The sequence below is a fragment of the Giraffa tippelskirchi genome, chromosome 11, assembly GCF_054371585.1.
Source record: "Giraffa tippelskirchi isolate mGirTip1 chromosome 11, T2T-mGirTip1v1.2.pri, whole genome shotgun sequence".
Lineage (NCBI taxonomy): Eukaryota > Metazoa > Chordata > Mammalia > Artiodactyla > Giraffidae > Giraffa > Giraffa tippelskirchi.
In genome coordinates this window covers 17,110,875-17,129,421 of record NC_137285.1, presented here as the reverse complement: position 1 = coordinate 17,129,421, position 18,547 = coordinate 17,110,875, and the positions used below count along the sequence as shown (strand labels likewise).

At 36.8% G+C, this 18,547-nt stretch overlaps 1 protein-coding gene and 1 long non-coding RNA gene across 51 annotated transcripts in view; one reads left to right on the top strand and one right to left on the bottom strand.

Annotated features, from left to right (window-relative positions):
- Positions 1–18,547, bottom strand: part of ATXN2 (ataxin 2) — a 100,300-nt gene that overhangs the window by 43,964 nt on the left and 37,789 nt on the right. For 33 of the 50 annotated variants that reach the window (XM_081539864.1, XM_081539871.1, XM_081539883.1 and 30 more), the window contains 5 exons: positions 7,577–7,701; positions 5,600–5,691; positions 4,754–4,951; positions 3,127–3,305; positions 1,045–1,254 (listed from right to left, as the gene is read on the bottom strand). In XM_081539864.1, the coding sequence (XP_081395990.1) occupies positions 1,045–1,254; positions 3,127–3,305; positions 4,754–4,951; positions 5,600–5,691; positions 7,577–7,701 (804 nt within the window). The remainder of the gene's footprint in view (positions 1–1,044; positions 1,255–3,126; positions 3,306–4,753; positions 4,952–5,599; positions 5,692–7,576; positions 7,702–18,547) is intronic. The other 17 variants (XM_081539880.1, XM_081539894.1, XM_081539887.1 and 14 more) reach the window with 1 other exon arrangement.
- Positions 13,024–17,416, top strand: LOC145525900 (uncharacterized). The gene is made up of 2 exons (XR_014068495.1): positions 13,024–13,283; positions 13,355–17,416. It is a non-coding gene; the product is annotated as an uncharacterized LOC145525900 (long non-coding RNA).

Genomic DNA, 18,547 nt, shown 5'->3' with positions numbered 1-18,547 from the left:
GTTAAAAAGAAAAACTGAATAATGTAGCCTCCCTGAACATGCAAAAGGTAAACTTTTATGTGAATCTGTACATTTAACAGTGGTGAACAAGCTCACATTCACTAATGACTTTTATCTAACACATTCTCATGATATGAACATCACTTACACAAACAACAGACCACAACAAAATATGTCAACACAATTTAACTTCTCATTTACAGGCCACTATCATAGGCACTTGAGTAAGGAAATCACCTTGAAAATCAGCGTAACATGTTCAAGGTTAGCTGCTTCAGTCAAGATCACATGATCTCGCTGCCTGGATGGCAACGATTTATTAAAAAGCAGCCAATACAGTTTTCTCCAGGGAAGCATTTTCTGCCAGAAAGCTGTATTAGTCTCAATATAAGCGATATCAACTGTAATTACAATGAATGAGAATTACAGGATTTTATTCTTTTTTTTCTTCTGACAGGGTAAACAAAAACAAAACAAAAAACCCCTAAAGAATCATATATTGTTTTCTACAATAACAATTTTATTTTAGATTAAGAATTTCCTGTAAAGACTTTCACTACAAAATATTACAAAACCAATTAAAAAAAATCCCAAACACAAAATAAAACTCTATTATAATTTAAGGGTAAACACACCAAGCCAACGATATGCAATGTCCCTCTCAAAAAGGACCACTAAAGCACCACTCCTACCTAAAGTCAACAGGCAGATTCACTACTATGAAGAAAGTTCACTGTTTACCATTAACCACTGTATACACTGTAAAGTGGGAGGGAGAAGGCCCTGGGCTGTAAAAGAGAATCATTACCAGGCAGAGACAAACCCCCATTCTCACAATTCAGGATAGTTCATAGCTTCACACAGCATTTATCAAATTTCTCTCTAATAAACAAAAGGTTAATAGAAATAGTTTTAATAAACTAAAGTTAAAACACAGAAATTATAGGTTATTAAATAATGAAGAGGAAACTATTTTGTAATTATAAACTCACATAGGAGTTAAACAAAGACAAACAAAAACATGAACAAATTGTGGTATTGTACCTTCTGAAGACATGCGTTTAGGCATAGTAGAGACAGGAGCTGGAGAACCATGAGCAGAGGGGTGAGACGGGGGTCTGGATGGCCGCGAGGGGGGCCTGGAGGGCGGCCGTGTAGGGGTGGCTGCCCGAGGTGGAAGAGAGTTGGGACCTGACTGGTAGCGAGAAGGTGGGCGAGAGGAAGGAGATGGGCAAGGCGATGGCCAGGGAACACCTGACAGAACAAATGATATGAAGGAAAGTATAAAAACTAAAGAAAAAAATGAGGGAAAAAAGTAAACAGAAAAAAAAGTAAAATGACAAAAATGATTTCTTGTACATTTTAACCCTTTGAGGACAGTCATTTGATTTGTGATAAGTTTTAGCATAACTTAACTGACATAAATTCACATTTTACTTTAACCTCCTTAAAATTAAGTCTGTTTAAATGAATACACGTTCCCAAAGGGTTAATTAGGATCTACACATACTATTGAAGAAGACAGTTAAGACTTTTCCTATTCACTTGCTTCTATAACTGATTTTTGGAAAATCAATTGTTAAAAGGAGAATAACATACACTAGCTAATTTCACACAATAAATCACAAAACTCAGGGATAAGATTATTTATTATTTAAAGTTTTAGCTTTTGAAACAACAGCTATTATAATCCCATTAAAAATGCCAGTTTCTTAAAACTGTCTGCAGTTTTCATCTAGTCTATATTTGAATATAAGGCTGAGTTTGAAATCACATTAAGCGGGTACATTTAAGTAGAACATTATTTCTACTATTTTCCAGAGTCATAGGAGTGACAGATTAATATTCACTGCCGTTTCAAAAAACATATTTTAACCTTATCAAATTAGAAAAAGAAGGGGGATCTTCTAAATAACTTATGCAGTTAAACATTCATTTAAGAGACTGCGTAATAAACAATCCAACTACAAAGCAGTCATCACCAAATAAACTGACACTGAGGGATATGCACAGGTCAAAATACAGCTAACATGTAACATGACATCACTTACCTTAATCTTAGGCAACAGTCCAGGTCTCCTCTCCATAGGGTTCCACACACTTGAGTATCATACATTTCCCAGCCCCTTTCAGGTTTTTTACTTTGAAAATTCTGTTCATAAACTATAATTCTTTACTCAGTGAACAAAGAAATTTCACCCCAATACAAAGTATAGAAAATACTCAAGAGTGTTCATTGGAGAGGAATTCTGGAGAAAGACTCAATGAAAACAAATGAAATTGGAAACTTAGTGTTCTCTATTTGTCTAACTTTCCAAACTTAAATACCTAAAATTGAATGCCCACTGTTCCCCCCAGGTTAGTATCTAATACACCATCAATATTTTAATTACCATAGTTCCATACAGTCTATGGTACTGCTGTTTCCAGTATCCCTGGCTTGTATGAGAGAGCCATGACCCATGAGCCCTATTTAACTTAGATTTGGATGGAGAATAGAAAAGAAAAAAAAAAAAACTTCCTACTAAAGATGCAAGTTTGCATATTTTACTTAAGCTAAACTACAATATCTGCCTTTATATTGAGTTTTTATTTTTTTAAGCACTTTTTTCCCCACCATCTTCACATGACTGTTAGCTATGTCTTGTACTGAAAGGTACCTCAAATCCTCTTGAAGTAAGCAGAATATAAACATATAAACAAACAGTTCATAAAAATGAATTTATATTAACCACTGAGCATTTCACACAGATTTGGATTTTCCATGTAAACTATGTCTAAATAATTTTATCATCCAGTGTTTTTAAAATTGAGAACCTACCCAGTTTCCAATTTCTTTATATGTGGAGTGTTTTTTTTTTTTTTTGGCCAAGTGAATGTCTTTGGTTAAATTTAGCACTTTATCTTAATACATGAGTATTACCATGTTAAATTCTGTATATGCCAATAACACACTAATTTTCACAATTTCACTAATTTGATATCCACAAAGGCAAATTTTAAATATTTACTCCACAGAAATCATTAAAAGGTATGCCTCCTCTTATCAACTATGTAAAACTGCAAATATTCTGAAAATTATATTATTTGATCAATGAGATTGACAAATTTGGTCAAAATACTTGCCTCCATTAACTACTCTTTGGTCTGAACCAGAATTCGGGTTGAAATCTGAAGTGTGAGAGGTGGATCTTGATGGCATGGAGCCCGATCCAGGCTGGCCCATACGCGGTGAATTCTGTCGCCCACTTCCCCAGGATATGACTTCTCTATTTCTTTGTCCAGGAGGAATATATTTATTTTCCCTGGAAATGAGAGATCCTCTAAATCATTTTATCCTAATAGATACCAGACCAATGAAATATATCTAAAAGCAATTTAAGCAGAAGGGAACGCTTGTTATTAAAAGGTTAAACAAACCAAACGGCCTCACTTCCAGACACCCTTATTCTTCCATTTTACTCTAAGCTCTAGGTCTGGCCTTTCTTTTCCCTCAGCTTTTCCCCTAAGGGCAAAATAAAACAAACATGTATTCATTCATTCTTGTCCTACTTGATCTCTTTATGGCTGTTTCTATCAATCATCATCTGTCTTCTTGAAACTCTTCTTCCTTGGTTTTCTCTGGGATCTCTTCTCTTGGTGGCTGTTCATTAGTTTTTCATGGTTTTCACCTTGATCCCCCAAATCCACACTGTCAGCCTCACAGTCTCAGTATCTCTCACTGAACACTTTAATTCAAATCACGATTTCTAAACTGCAAGTGCCTTTAAGACAGAATGTGTGTATTATTCTACCAGGTATGTAGCAGGTGGTTCTCACAACACGTATTTATGAATAAATTCATGAAAGATTTGTGAGCCCCTCGAATGCAATAAATTGCACAAATGGACTCACTGTATCTCCCCTCAAGCTTGCTGGGTGTTTTCTGTCTCCAATACCGGTACAACCACCATTCTGCTTGGTTATCAAATAAACTCAGGATCACCCCTGGTTTTTCTAACCTTTCTATCACTGGTCTTGGTCTCATTCTCACACTTGAACTATTTCAATACAATAACTGGCCTCTATGTCTCAGCCAGTTCTCAATGTCGCCAGAGTTGGTTCATCCTATACCCTGCCTACGAGGTGCTCTTTAACATGACACACACAGAGTCTCACTACCTCAGTTCCTGTCACCAGCTACTACCACTGCAATATCAACATACACCCTGTATTCCAGACACATGAAACAAGGTTTTTCCTGAATTGGAAAAGTTCTTTCACCTGTCTTCACCATGCAAGGAATTCCTCTATTTTATGCTTCTTTGAGTGACAGACAGATCTACTATCCCATCATAAAACATCACCTCATCTGTTAGGTATACTCTGACCCCACAAGGTTACGCTCGTTCCTTTTCACTTGCATATTCCTAGTACTCTGATCACACCTCTAGTCTAGGAAATCATACGGAACTGTAATTATGTTATATGCATCCCCAGCCCTAACCTGTTCATTTTTCTTTAACAAGCTCTTCCAGACCTTGGCTTGCTCATCACTGTATATCCACCACTTGGCTCCACAGAGGTGATGTTCAAAAACTATTTTCCAAGATTACTATAATCTTTTCACTAACAGAACCTGAAACCAACTCTATTTGCGTTCTCTACCTAAGCTAAGTTAAAGGAAGATGAAATATAATAATAATAATACACCTTCTCACACAGACCTTGAGTTGTGTATCCAAAATACTGCATCATGATTTCCTTTAAATACCTAGTGTTTATGTTGTGGCCCTCACGTTCACTGGAATTTCTCTGAACTGCTGTGTATTTTTCTTCTTCACTCCTATCATCATTTTCCAGGGCCACCCGGGCTTTATACTGGGCACTTGATTCAATTTCTTCTGCTAACTGGTTTGCCCTTGCTTCTCGTTTTAAAAATTCTTCTGAGTTATCCCTTTCTAAGGGCACCCTGAAACAAATGAAAAGAAAATGCAAAGTATGCATTTTAAAGTAAGTTTACATATCTGTCACAATCAACTATTAAGACATTTAGTTTAAAATGCTGGTAAAAACTGTAAAAGAGCTACAGTCATCTACTTATAAATCAAAATTTGAATTTTCTTGTTACTTTTTCCTTAGAGTAATATAACATTTCCAAAAGTGGTTAAATTACCTATTTCCCCATAACCTCTGCACTTGTCAATTTAGTTTTTAGAGTGCAAAAAAAAAAAAAAAAATTATTTAGAACAAAAAAATCAGAGTATAAATAAGCTACATTTAATCCCTATTTTAATGGGAATTTCTCAGTTTTAAGAAGTAACAATAATTTAGTCACATAATTGTTTAACTTAAAATCCAACAGAGGACTTCACTGGTGGTCCAGTGGCTAATACTCCATGCTCCCTCCCAATGCAGGCAGCCTGGGTTCGATCCCTGGTCAGGAAACTAGATCCCAAGTGCTGCAACTAAGACCTTGAGCAGCCAAATAAATATTAAAAAATAAAACAAGCAAAAAAAAAAAAAAAAAAAAATCCAACAAACATTTATTCAACATAATTTAAGCTAATGAAAATCAAAGGCAAATGCACTAAAACAAAAGCAAACTTTAAAAACTTACGTATATGAAGACAGACTGCTATCGTATGTAGACACTACACCATAATTTTCTTCATTATATCGAAACATATCGTTGGGATCCCATCCATTAGACTAGAAGAGAACAAAACTCATTTCTCAAAATAACAAAATATTTGTCTTCTTTAATGCAGGTATAGTCAATATCTATATTAACAATTATCATACTATTCAAACAAAATCTAGCAAAAGTAAAAAACTGGCAAACATTTGCTTTAAAAAAGTCTTAAAGAAAAACTCTCTTCTACACATCAGCCCCTACAAGATGGTAAATAACTATAGCTGAACTTTGAACAATTCGGGGGGTGGGGTGTCAGGGGTACCAACTCCCTGCACAAGTGCAAAACCTGTAGATTCAACCAACTTTGAATTGTGCAGTACTATAGTATTTACTATTGTAAAACATAAGCGTATAAATGAACCAGCATGATTCAAACCTGTGTTGTTCAAGGTTCAACTGTGTATGAAACAGTTATTTGAGATGTTATAACTTCAGAACATTTTAGTTACTTCATAAAATATGAGTCTCAGATCAGGGTTCTCTCCTTTTCCTACTCCTTACAGTGATCTTTCTACAAGGTATTTACCTGAAACCTCTTTGAGTGGACTGATCATCAGGTCCGATTGATAAACAGCAGTAAAACACAGCACATAATCATTATCCATGTCAGCAGAGGGCACAGCATCATCTGAGCAATGTTGATGGCAATTTCAGGACAAAACCTTGCCTCCTAAGATCACCCATCAACTGTGGCTCCTTCTGTGCTACTTCAGATAAAACTGTAATACAATTCTACCACTAAATCAACTACTTCAGCCTAATACATGGGAGCAGGAAATTAGTTACCTATAGAAACTTTAAAATATGCTCTTTTAGTATATGCTCCATGTAAAAAATTTAAAGCGTGCAGAAACATATCCAGTGAAAGGTAAAACTGCCAATCCCAGTGTGTACAGATAACCACCATTAACAACTTCTTGGGCATAATTCCAGACATTCTTTGTGCATCTGTAAGAATGTGATTATTATCATCAGTTCTTTTTTATAGAAATTCAAATAGGATCTTCTTGTTCTGCAGCTTGCTTTTTCTTTTAATAAGTTTTAGGTATCTTCCCAGAACACCTTTCTTTCGAGTGGACATGTACTACTTCAACTGAATGGAGGTATAATACATCACTCATGTCCTACTGACGGACAGTTAGGATATTTCCTACTTTTCACTATTAGAAAAAAAATGCTGTGAAAAACATCATAATATAATTATTTGAATGTCTTATGAATACATTCGCAGAGGTAGAATTGCTGAACCAAACTGCATGTTTTAAATTTTGAAAACGTTGCCACAATGTACTCTAGAAGGTGTCTATCAATTCAACTGCTTCACTATCAATTAAAAAAAAGAGAGACAGAGAATGCCTGCTTCTCTTTATCCTCCAGAGGTGATGTGCTACACAAACCTGAGAAAGTTCACATTAAGTTTTATGTGGTTCTTAAATAGCCTTTTTCTCCTAATTTTAACACAAAGAAACTTACTTTTTGCTGTAATTCTAATGTAACCTAACGGTATAGCTTAATAATGAATACCTCTTTGACAGATAAGAATCCTAAAAGTCACACTTTGACATCACTTCTTGGTAAAGACAACAAACAAGTCACCATTTTCCTCAGACTGCCCTATTCTGCAGGGCATTCAAAACTAAATATGCAGGCATTTCTAGTTTCCCATGTTTTCTAATCTAAATTTTTAAGTTGTTTATTAGGATTTACTTTAAAGACATACAAATAGTTCATATGCATCCCCAAGAAACATTTTTCTGTATATTCTGCCTAGGGTGAAGTCTCTACACAATAAAACAGCTAATTTAAATAGAGTCACAATAACATACTTAAAACCAAGTGATAGGATGTCATACTGTATCACAGGACCATACTGTTACTAATTGAAAAGATTTTGCTTACAACATCATTTTCCAAAGCCTCCAGTTCATCATTGGTAGTGAGTTCACCTGCATCCCAGGGCTCCAGATCCTTCTCTTTGTGTTCACCATTCACTTTAGCACTGATAGCAGAGTCAGTAAAAGCATCTGCAAAAGATGGTTTTGGATGAAAGATCATACAACCAGACACTGGGCTACATGAATACACACATGAATTATCAACAAAAATGCTAAAAAGTATTATGAAAAGTGACTTTCAAATACAGAAAAACTAGCATTCATTAACAGTATGCTTTCAGCTGTGTAATGCTTCTAATGCTTTAATCTTCAAAACACTTGATTCAGTAAGTGGCATTGTAGATGACTACTGGAGAAAGGTATGTTTTACACATATAATTTTAAGCCACATGAAATGTTATAATGTGTTCACACAAGTCATAAAAATATATTTAAGTATAATAAAAAATAATTAGTGTTTCAGAATTGATCCAGAAATTTTCTATGAATTCATCTAAAACAAGATCTCTCAAGTTTAACTGACACACAAATTAGATATGCACTCAGAGCTGCTGCAGCCAAACATATGCAGATCTTTTAACTTTGCAAATCCATGTCTACATGCAGGGGTCAATATTCTAACATACCCTTGCCATTAGTAATGAAAGTCACTCTAAGTGACCCATCTCCATACAAAATCCTATTTCCCCATAGCCACTCTGTTACAAAGTTCAGGCCCCACTGTGTTACTTGTCCTCAGAAAGGCCTACCTAGACTTTCTGTCAACACTTTCTCACCTAATCTATCCATCCTCTCCTCTTCTGCTAATGTTCCTGAGGAGCACTAGCTTGTGAGAGCAGCATGGCATGGCATCGGTATGCTCACTGACAGGATCTATCTATCCTATGGCTGCTGTCCAGCAAAGAAAATGTTTCCAGTTCGAAGTCAGGACTCAGCTAAATAAAAGTCTACTTGGGCAACGACAGTGTTAGAAAATGCTTCGGAGATACAAGCTTACTTTTAGACGTCTGGGCCTAAAGAGTATCCCCCACCACAAGGCTGTGGAGTAATACTTCTGCTGACCTGGCTGTGCCAGAGAGTACTGGCTCCTAGTCAAAAAAATCAACACTCGTGTCTCCTTCAAGAGAGACAATTCCAGGGGGATTTTTGATTTGGTACTGTTTCTATAAATGTCACTGGCTACCCAATGGGCAAGGCGATAGTGAAATAAGAAACTTGAGCCATTATGCCTAAGCGCCAGCCATGGCACTCTAAGCCTAGCTAGCTCTTACCTCCTCTCATCTCAAACTAGGGGTGGATAAGTGCATGTGGGTGTGTGTCCACGCACACTAGAGAATAAAAGCATAATTGCACATATGGGCTTAGCTACCAGCCCTATCAGGCAATATGACTCCTACTGCCAGCAATTATACAAGCTAAGAGAGCGCCAAGGGGGATTCCCAAAGCAGCAGGCCTCAGCTGAGAGTGGGACTCACTGGAAGATGACTGCATTTTGGGAAAGTTCTCTTAGGGGTTCTAACAGACTGATATTATCTTCACAATGCCATCCTCAGCTGTAAGTCACTGAAAGACTCTACAAACTTGGTTTTATATGACACTTGCCTTAATGAAGTTCTATTCTATGTCACCTTAAAGTTACACAAATTCTTGGTAAAATTAATTTTGCCATAGAGTATTTTTAAGAGTATGAAATGCTCCAAGAAAAACATCAAACAATAACTCACAATAGGTGGCTGAAATTCCCTATTTTTTATTTATTTATTTTTTCAAAGCAGCTTCCATTTATTTAGTTTTGAAACACATTTTTCATGACTTAGCTTCCTAATACAAAGAGAAAAATGGCAATGAAAGATAAACTTCATCAGATACTAAAATTATATAATTTGATCATGAGAAAAATTACATACTGGTTAAATGAATTGACATATGCCTTCCTTTTCGCCTTTGAAAGATTTTATTCAAAACCTGAAATAAAGTAGTTTATTTCAAATTACACAATCACGTTTCTTCTCATCCATGGATTTCAGAACTTTTTCATCCTGGTTTTGAGGAGGAGCAACCAGTCTTGAGGTTGATAGGACCAGCAAGATCCAGAAGGACCCCGCTGACAGCACAGCCACGCTTTTAGGACCAAATTCTCAAAGCAGAGAAGCAGGGAGTACCTAGAGGGTACTGCTGCTGCTGCTGCTGCTAAGTCGCTTCAGTCGTGTCCGACTCTGTGCGACCCCGTAGACGGCAGCCCACCAGACCCCGCCGTCCCTGGGATTCTCCAGGCAAGAACACTGGAGTGGGTTGCCATTTCCTTCTCCAATGCATGGAAGTGAAGTCACTCAGTCGTGTCTGACTCTTCGCGACCCCATGGACTGCAGCCTACCAGGCTCCTCTGTCCATGGGATTTTCCAGGCAACAGTACTGGAGTAGGTTGCCATTGCCTTCTCCGTGAAATTCCCTATTTTAATTCTCACAAAATTAGAACAGAAAACTAAGACTACGTAAAAATCACAAACCAGTCATACAAGAAGCAAGGGGATTAATTCTCATTTAAGAGCCTGCTAATGTTTTAATCACACTAGTTGTTGAAATGGAGAAGGCAATGGCACCCCACTCTAGTACTCTTGCCTGGAAAAGCCCATGGACGGAGGAGCCTGGTAGGCTGCAGTCCATTGGGTCGCTAAGAGTCAGACACGACTGAGCAACTTCACTTTCACTTTTCCCTTTCACGCATTGGAGAAGGAAATGGCAACCCACTCCAGTGTTCTTGCCTGGAGAATCCCAGGGACGGTGGAGCCTGGTAGGCTGCCGTCTATGGGGTCACACAGAGTTGGACACGACTGAAGCGACTTAGCAGCAGCAGCAGCAGCAGTTGTTGAAAAGCATATATTTAAATAAATAAGGCATTTACTCAGATGGAAACCCAGAATTAATTAAATACTTTCTTATTCTAGAAATTAAAACCCAGAACAACAAAAGGTTTAAAAAAAAGAAACAGATCCACATAAATGGACTTATTGTTATTGCAGGTGTGTGTGTGTGTGTGTGTGTGTGTGTGTGTGTGTGTGTGTGTGTGTGTGTGTGTGTGTGTGTGTGTGTGTGGGTGTGTGTGTGTGTGTGTGTGTGTGTGTGTGTGTGTGTGTGTGTAAAAGTATTTAGAAAAGACTAAGGACTGAGTCAGCAGTCCTCAAATTGAAAAAATGAAATATACAATAGAAAAAGCTTAAATATACTTCTACTCGTATTATTTTAAACAAAATCACAAAGGATCCTAGAAGAGGGAACCAACGTGAAAAAGCAAGAGTCTAAAACTTCACTGAACCAAGTTTTACTCTGCTAAGTACAATTTAGGTTGTATTAAGAGGCCATTATAAACTACCTATCTTTGAAAAAAATGCTACATTTTAATCTTAAATCTTCTGATTACACTATCAACCTTACAAAGGAATTAACTGTTCACACAATGGTTCTTAGCATCCCATTCTTCTTTCAGGACAGAAAAGGTGTGGGAGGGAAAACACACAAGTATGTGTGTATTGGTAAGGAATGATATTCCTTGATTCAAAAATTTCTCCCAAAGAAAAAGTCTCTGTTTAAACACGAGTAAATATTTTAGGGAAAGATGTGAGTAAGATGTACAAAGTGGAGAATCAGCAAAATGAGGCTATAGTGTCAAGATGGCAGGAGAAAGCCTGGTCATATTAACAAACACTGTATTTCAGGTCAACATTCTGTCATTAGTTAGAAGGAGGCCAGACCTGGGTATTCATTCTAAACTCTTTACCAGTATCTACTACTGTTAAGTCCTGAATAGTTATTTTATTAACAGCTGCATTTGGATTTTTGAAAAAAACCACTGTTGGTATTAAACAGTACAATGTTAGTGCTAGGATGTCTGAAAAATTCAGAAAAATCAATTGGCTATAATTTAATTACAATTGTGCAAATTTTGCAATGCCATAAAGTCAGAGTGTATTAATTTTCCATTATCCTCTATGGTAAGAAGCAAAAACATTAAAAAAGCAAGATGCAAGAAGACAATGTGACTGTGAGAAAAATGTTAACCTGTTTCTGAAAGAGCCACAGGCATAAAAAGAAAACAATAAAAGTGATCAGATGAGATAATAAAAGATGACAACGATGTGCTTCATTCCCTGCCTGATGGCATCCAACTTAGGGAAAGGAAAGATAGAAAGGGCATACTACTGTCCCTGCCTCCAAACGTTCCCTTCCTTTTCTGAGCCAGTGGTGCCACCTGGTGGTGATCAGAAAGAAATGTCTCAACCAGTGTGCAGCCTCTGTATTCCTCAGCCCCATGCCCGGGAAATGAGCTCTGCTCAGCTTTTCCCCTCTATCTCAGTCAATTATGACTCTGAAAAATCAAAGTTGCCTGAGAATTTTTTAAATGGCCAGAAACGTGGTGAAAAAGTAACACTTATTTTAAGTTAACAAAAATAAATTTAAATTGACTAAAACTACAAAATGACATAAAACTAGATGAAATTAAAAAATCATTATCAGACTTGACATCAGAAGCCCTCAAATGTGCTTTCAGAGAAGCTTTCACCAAAATCCTCCTCAGCTACTCATATCATCTCTCAATTAAATCTGCTTTTCCTCAAACACTAAAATTCCAGATAAAAAACTTATTTCAATCATATGTTCTGATAGATCAATTATTAATACTGTGACCTTTTTCAACGACTTTAAAAACATATTTTCACGTCATGTACCATGAGTTTTATATGGACTAATCTATACACAACAGAGCATCAGTTACAGTGGGTGTTATCCTAGCAACTAAGAGACCAGAGAGTTGGACAGGACTGAGCAACTGACACTTTCACTTCAAAAGGCATTCTAATACAGACTAGCATGCATGTGTCCTAAATCGTGTCCAACTCTTTGCGACCCCATAGACTGCAGCCCACCAGGCTTCTCTGTCCACAAATTTTCCAGGCAATACTGGAGTGGGTTGCCATTTCCTTCTCTGGGGGATCTTCTTGACCCAGGGATCGAACCCGCATCTCCTACATCTGCTGCATTGGCAGGTGGATTCTTTACCACTGAGCCACCTCGGAGGCCCAATACAGACAAGAATAACATTAAAAACAATATTTTTCTGAACTGTACACAAATCCAAGGCTTTCCCCAGGGGAAATGGAATTTGAGGCCAGAAGAAGATTACATTTTTGTTTTATACTCTTCTGTTCTGTATGAGTATTTATACTATGAATATATACTAAATCATGTATTTTATTATACAGCTATTAAAAAACACAGTATTAAAGGGAAAAAAAAAAGATGGGCATAGTGAACATAGTAAGGGCTCAGGGTGTGTGGAACAGAACAAAGGCAAGGGGACAAGTGGAGGCATTGTCCTCAGGCAAGAGAGAGAAAAAAGAGAAGACTGCAGAGAAATGGGACACAGGGAGTCTCTAGATTAGTGAATTCTTAACCTTTTTTCTTTGATCTATGGACCCCTTCAGCATATGCGGGGAGCTTACGAATTTAAATGCAAAAAATACATAGAAAATCACAGGAGACCAATTATAATGATGGCTTCCCTGATGGCTCAGGTGGTAAAGAATCCGCCTGCAATGTGGAAGACCTGGGTTTAATCCCTGAGTTGGGAAGATCCTCTGCAGGAGGGCATGGCAACCCACTCCAGTATTCTTGCTTGGAGAATCCCCATGGACAGAGGAGCCTGGCAGGCTACAGTCCATGGGGTCGTAATGCAATATAATGAAATGCAGTTATCAAAATCTGAAAAATCAAATCTGTGCCACAGTAATATATATGGTTCTTTACTGATGCGTTAAACAATAAGATCTAACAGCAAATCTAATAACTACTATACTTTTAGAGGTAATAGCATAGAAATATTCAAATCTATACAAGTGGTACGAAATTAACTGAATTCTATAGGTGCTGACGTCACAGATAATGCAGTGGTTTGTTGTCTGCATTAATAATGGAAGGAAATACTAAATTTCAATGAAAATTTAATGAAAATAAAGTAATTTTTTTCTATCCAATTTCATGAATGCTCTGAATCTTCATGAACCATGGGGAAGCCATGGAACCAGGTTAAGAACACTGGCTATGTGTTCTTAAAAGCAGGGGAAAAAAAAAAGTATTCTGCTGTGGACAAAGGAAATGAAGTACACAGAGTAAGGAACTGCAGGGGGTAGTCATCAGGTTGCAGAAACAGGTTAGAAAAGGGTCTGGCTGAGCCAAAGCTCTGGCAAGAGCTAGAAACTACATTCCTAACTAACCGGCACCACAAAGGTATTTTCCCAGTCACATTCTTTTTCCTAATTAAAGGAGTGGAGAGTTTAAAAATGGAAGGCCAGGGAAGGGTCAGAGAACCCTGTGAGGGGCTAGGAAGAAAGAAGTAGGTGTAAATGTGAAGGTGGCCATGGTCAAGAGTAGTAGATTTGCAAACTAATATCTGAAGATATAAGGGTCTGAGTCACAAAACTATGTGAAACGCAAACGCATTCCAAGTGTATATACCCCTCTGTTCTAAATATCAAGAAGTTATATTACAGAATAAATCAGACAACAGCATTTGCCTATAAATCAGACAAAAATGCAGAAGTGGATAATGTCATTCTGAATATCCACAACTATTTTCTAATCATAATTTTGGGCCATTAAGCAGAACTATTTAACAATTAAAATGTTGGAAGTGGTTTATTCGACACATCATGTGACAGGAATTGAAGAACCACAAAATTCAAGTCTTTGAAGTTAAATCCACTGAGGTCAGTTAAATCTCAACTTTAAAAAGAAATGTAAGGAAAGAATGAATCAGGAAGAACTAATACTGTAAAGCATTCGAAACAAAACACAAGTCCATCCTGACTTCACAGGTGATAGGGTCAGGACAGGAAACTAGGACCTGTCTCTGCAGCACACTTCCCAACCCCTCAACCTCAAACAGACAACAGAGCCTTCCATGCTTATAATCTGTTCCTGTCCCAGCAGCTAAAATTCTCAATCAAACACCTGTCTTTAAAAGCTTTAATCTTGGAGGGATTTCCCTGACAGGTCAGTGATTAGGACACTGCGCTTCCACTGCAGGGGGCACATGTTCCATCTCTGGTTGGGAACTAAGATCCCACATGCCACAGGACACAAGTCTTTTGTGCAAATAAAATAAAAGCCAACAGCGACAAAACCATGACTTTCTGTAAGATGGAGATGTAACAATAAGGGTGAACACACTGGCAAGCAAACACCTAACAACATTCCGCAGAACAGGGCGGAACAACACAACAAAATTAACTAAGAACAACAGGCCAACCACCTGCACCCTGCATTTTATTCAAAATTCTGAATAATTTTTAAAATAATTTCTTACCTTGGAAGAAAAGAATGTCATTTTTCCAAACTGAGAACTACCTAATCATATCTTTGCCTCTAGGGCACTTGAACAAGGAAAATGAGTTCTGTGACCCAAAAGTAGAAAGGGCTTCATTTTTACCCTGGTTAAACACAAAAATTTGTGAATCTCTAAGGTGTGGTATCTTTTAATCATGTGATTTCAAATTGAACCAAAGTAAATTTCATACTATACGATACGAATTTATTCAGAGACACGAATTTAAATGCAAAAAAAACACATCAACATTACATACGTAGATATTTATATTCAAGTATGTATACATTTCTAACATACACAGCAACTAATGCAACTTAATTATTTTAAAAGACTTTCAAAATAGCCCACATGCATGTTTTAACACTTTACTCCTTCACCTGTGCTTCCAACTTTTCTCACTTGTACCAGAATCATCTGGGCCTTGTTTTCAAAGTAAAACTTGGGATTTTGCTTTCTGTATTTCAAAAGGGTATTAAAATGCCTAACAGAAGTAACCTTTTGTCAGAAAAATATACTCTGAATATGTTACGTTATAGGAAAGTTGCTTTTAGTTTGGCTAGGAATAACCACTTTCTTGAGTTTCCTGGAAATGAATGATAGTTACCAGTTAATGTCTATGTAAGAAAAACAAAACCTACCAGTTTTTCCCGGGTTTGGGTGTAGTGTGTATAAAAATATATAAAACTTTAAAAATATCAGTTGAAAGAATAAGCATACGTTGAGTACCTACTATGGATCTGTAAGGCATTATGCTAAGATACAACAGGGCATACACAGCCCTAGGTTCTATAAACATGATTTCTAAACTCCAGAAAGTTACAATACTTTCAGAGAGACAAAATACACTACTTTGTAAAGCTGAGTATTCAATATGTGATGTAAGACAACTGATTCTCCAATGTAAGACAACTGATTCTCCAACTGTGCTCCATGAAATCCAATTTCTTACGGGTACCTCAGCAGACAGAGCAAAAGCTGAATAAATAAGGTTCTAGCATGAACTCCCAACCCCCTCCCCAACCACTACCTTGTAAGTGGGGCTCAGCATGAGATTTCCTTGGGAACAGAGGGGAGCAAACTACTCTGTGCTGAAAATAAAATTAAAAGTTTAGAAGTCATTGCCACAGGCAATAAAAAAGACAACCACAGTGCGCAGGGAAGGTCAGGGAAGACTCCAAAGAGGAAAGGAGATTTGAGCTTGGTCTTGAAAAAGTATCTAAAATTCTAGTTAGGAAGAGAGGTATTCAGAGTGGAGAATAAGATAACTCAGTAAGATAACTGAGCTCAAAGATGAAGATACGAAAGGTTAGCATGCAGAAAATGCCACTTAGGTCAAGAAGCAAATTAATATTGGGGAATAATGAGAGGTGAGGTTGAGAAAGAAAAGTTTCATTGAGGAGGGCCCTGAATGCCAAGGTATGGCATCTCAACTTTCTTCTATAAGCAACAGTGGTCACTATAGATTTTTTAACACAGGATTAGATGTCTGACAACAAAATAATATAGCCTAGAGCAATAGTTATTTTCACTGTGATCTTCATAAAAAGTTTCTGAATCCTACAACTCAAAGAAAATTTACCACTCAAGGAAGAAGAAACGACAAAGCCTTAGCAAGACAACTGAGGTGGAGACTCTCAGAATAGCTTACGTAGGGAAGAGAGCTCAAAGATGTCAGCCTCAAAAGTGCAAATACAGGAGAGGAAAAGCAGCAGTAAGGAGTTCTAAGAAACACAGTAATCCCCTGAAAAAGTTATTTCCTGAGCAACAAGTAACTCCAAGGAAAAGTATAGTATATCAAGTTAAGAGTTTTTATTTTCAGTCTAAACATCACTCCGTGTGCAAAAATTAATTAAAAATCTTAAAAGAGATTCTATGGTTTTCTAGTTAGAATCAAACCAAACCACCCAAAGCATTTTCTTTTGTTCTTTTCTGAGATCTGACCCAGATACCCCTTTGACCAAAGTCTGGAAAGAATAAACTGATGTAGAAAAGCAAATACCAAAGTTCTGTTCTTAAAAATATAATTCGCAAATTAATTTGTTTCTGTTCCTCTGAAGGAGACCAACAGAAAAGCCTAGAATATGACTAAAAAATAGGGCAGACATCTCAATTGGTACACCATTCCGAACATGCACAGGACAACAGGGCTTCCACAATAAACAACCATACAAACACTTTCGATATTACAACATACTTGATCACAAGTCTGAATAAAGCACTTGGACCCAGTAGCTCATTCAGGCAGCGCCAGCTTGCACCAGAATGCATCAATAATGAAGAAACCTCATATTCTTCCTATATAAAATGAATTATTAAATTTTATCATACTATGATAAAGTGAGATAAATATCCCTGAGAGAAAATATATCCTACTTAAATATTAAGTTCTAGTGACTTCCCTGGTGGTCCAGTGGAAGACTCTGGCTTCCACTGTAAGGGGCATGGGATCAACCCCTGGTTGGGGAACTAATAAGATACCACATGCTGTTCAGTGTAGCCATAAATGAATAAGTAGTAGTTCTTATTTTCCCTACTAATAAACTGCTTGTGACATGAAAAAATTGGGATTCCCTAGTTAAAACTCTGGCAAAATATTTTTAAGATAAAATTTCTCCTTAGTTTTACTAGGTCCATTATATAACATAAAAGGCACTATAATTAGTAATTTAACATTTGAAAAGTAATTTTCTTAAAACATTAAATTAGCTAAATTAAGTTGAGCTGAAATGGATATCTAACTTCAAAATATCAACCAAGTTATTAGGGGGAAAAAAATTTGAACCTATAAACCAGATTCCTTTGAAAGATCTGAATGAAGATCAGTAGTCAAGACTCCACAGGACCAAATGCACACCAAATTCTACAGCAAAGCCAGGTTAATGTAACACAGAAGAACAAGAGAAAAATGGAAAGCCGCTTGTGAGGCTTGCTGTATTTAAAAAAAACAAGGTGTTAGATGCCACAGAATGTTACATTTCTAATTGATAGAAATCAATTAGAGACAACACCATTTCCAAAAGAGAGAAGATGAAATTCTAACAAAAACCTCAATAGAAAGGTACACTTGGTGCAGTAGTATCCAGAGATGAATACTTTGTTTTCAGCTTCCCCATTAGGCTCCTGGTCCAGAACTCCATTTTGAGGGGTGAACAGAACCTTTAGTTTGTGCCGTCCAAAAAAAATGAAAGGATCTAATTTTGTTTGAGCAGTTTTTTAAAATAAAAGGTACTGTTTCATCTCAAAAGTAAAAGAGAAAGGAAAAGGGAAAGAAAGGACTTTTGCAGAAAATTTAGCAGAAAAAAATCCAATGTAAATTCAGAAATATTCAGGAATTAAAAAACAAAATGTGGGAACTGTATTTCCAATCCTATTAGGCAATACAGTAGTCTTTTTACAACAACTAACTCTTAAGCCTATTAAAAAAAGTGTTTGGAAATAGGTTAAGAAAAAGCTAATTCCAATTCTTAAACATCTATACAAACACCATTCTGTTTCCTTGGCAGATATATAAAACATTTTACAGATTCAGACTGTTCTTCTCTAATATAAATTAGAAGAACTGTTCAAGTGCACATGCTCACTTAAAACTCTTTG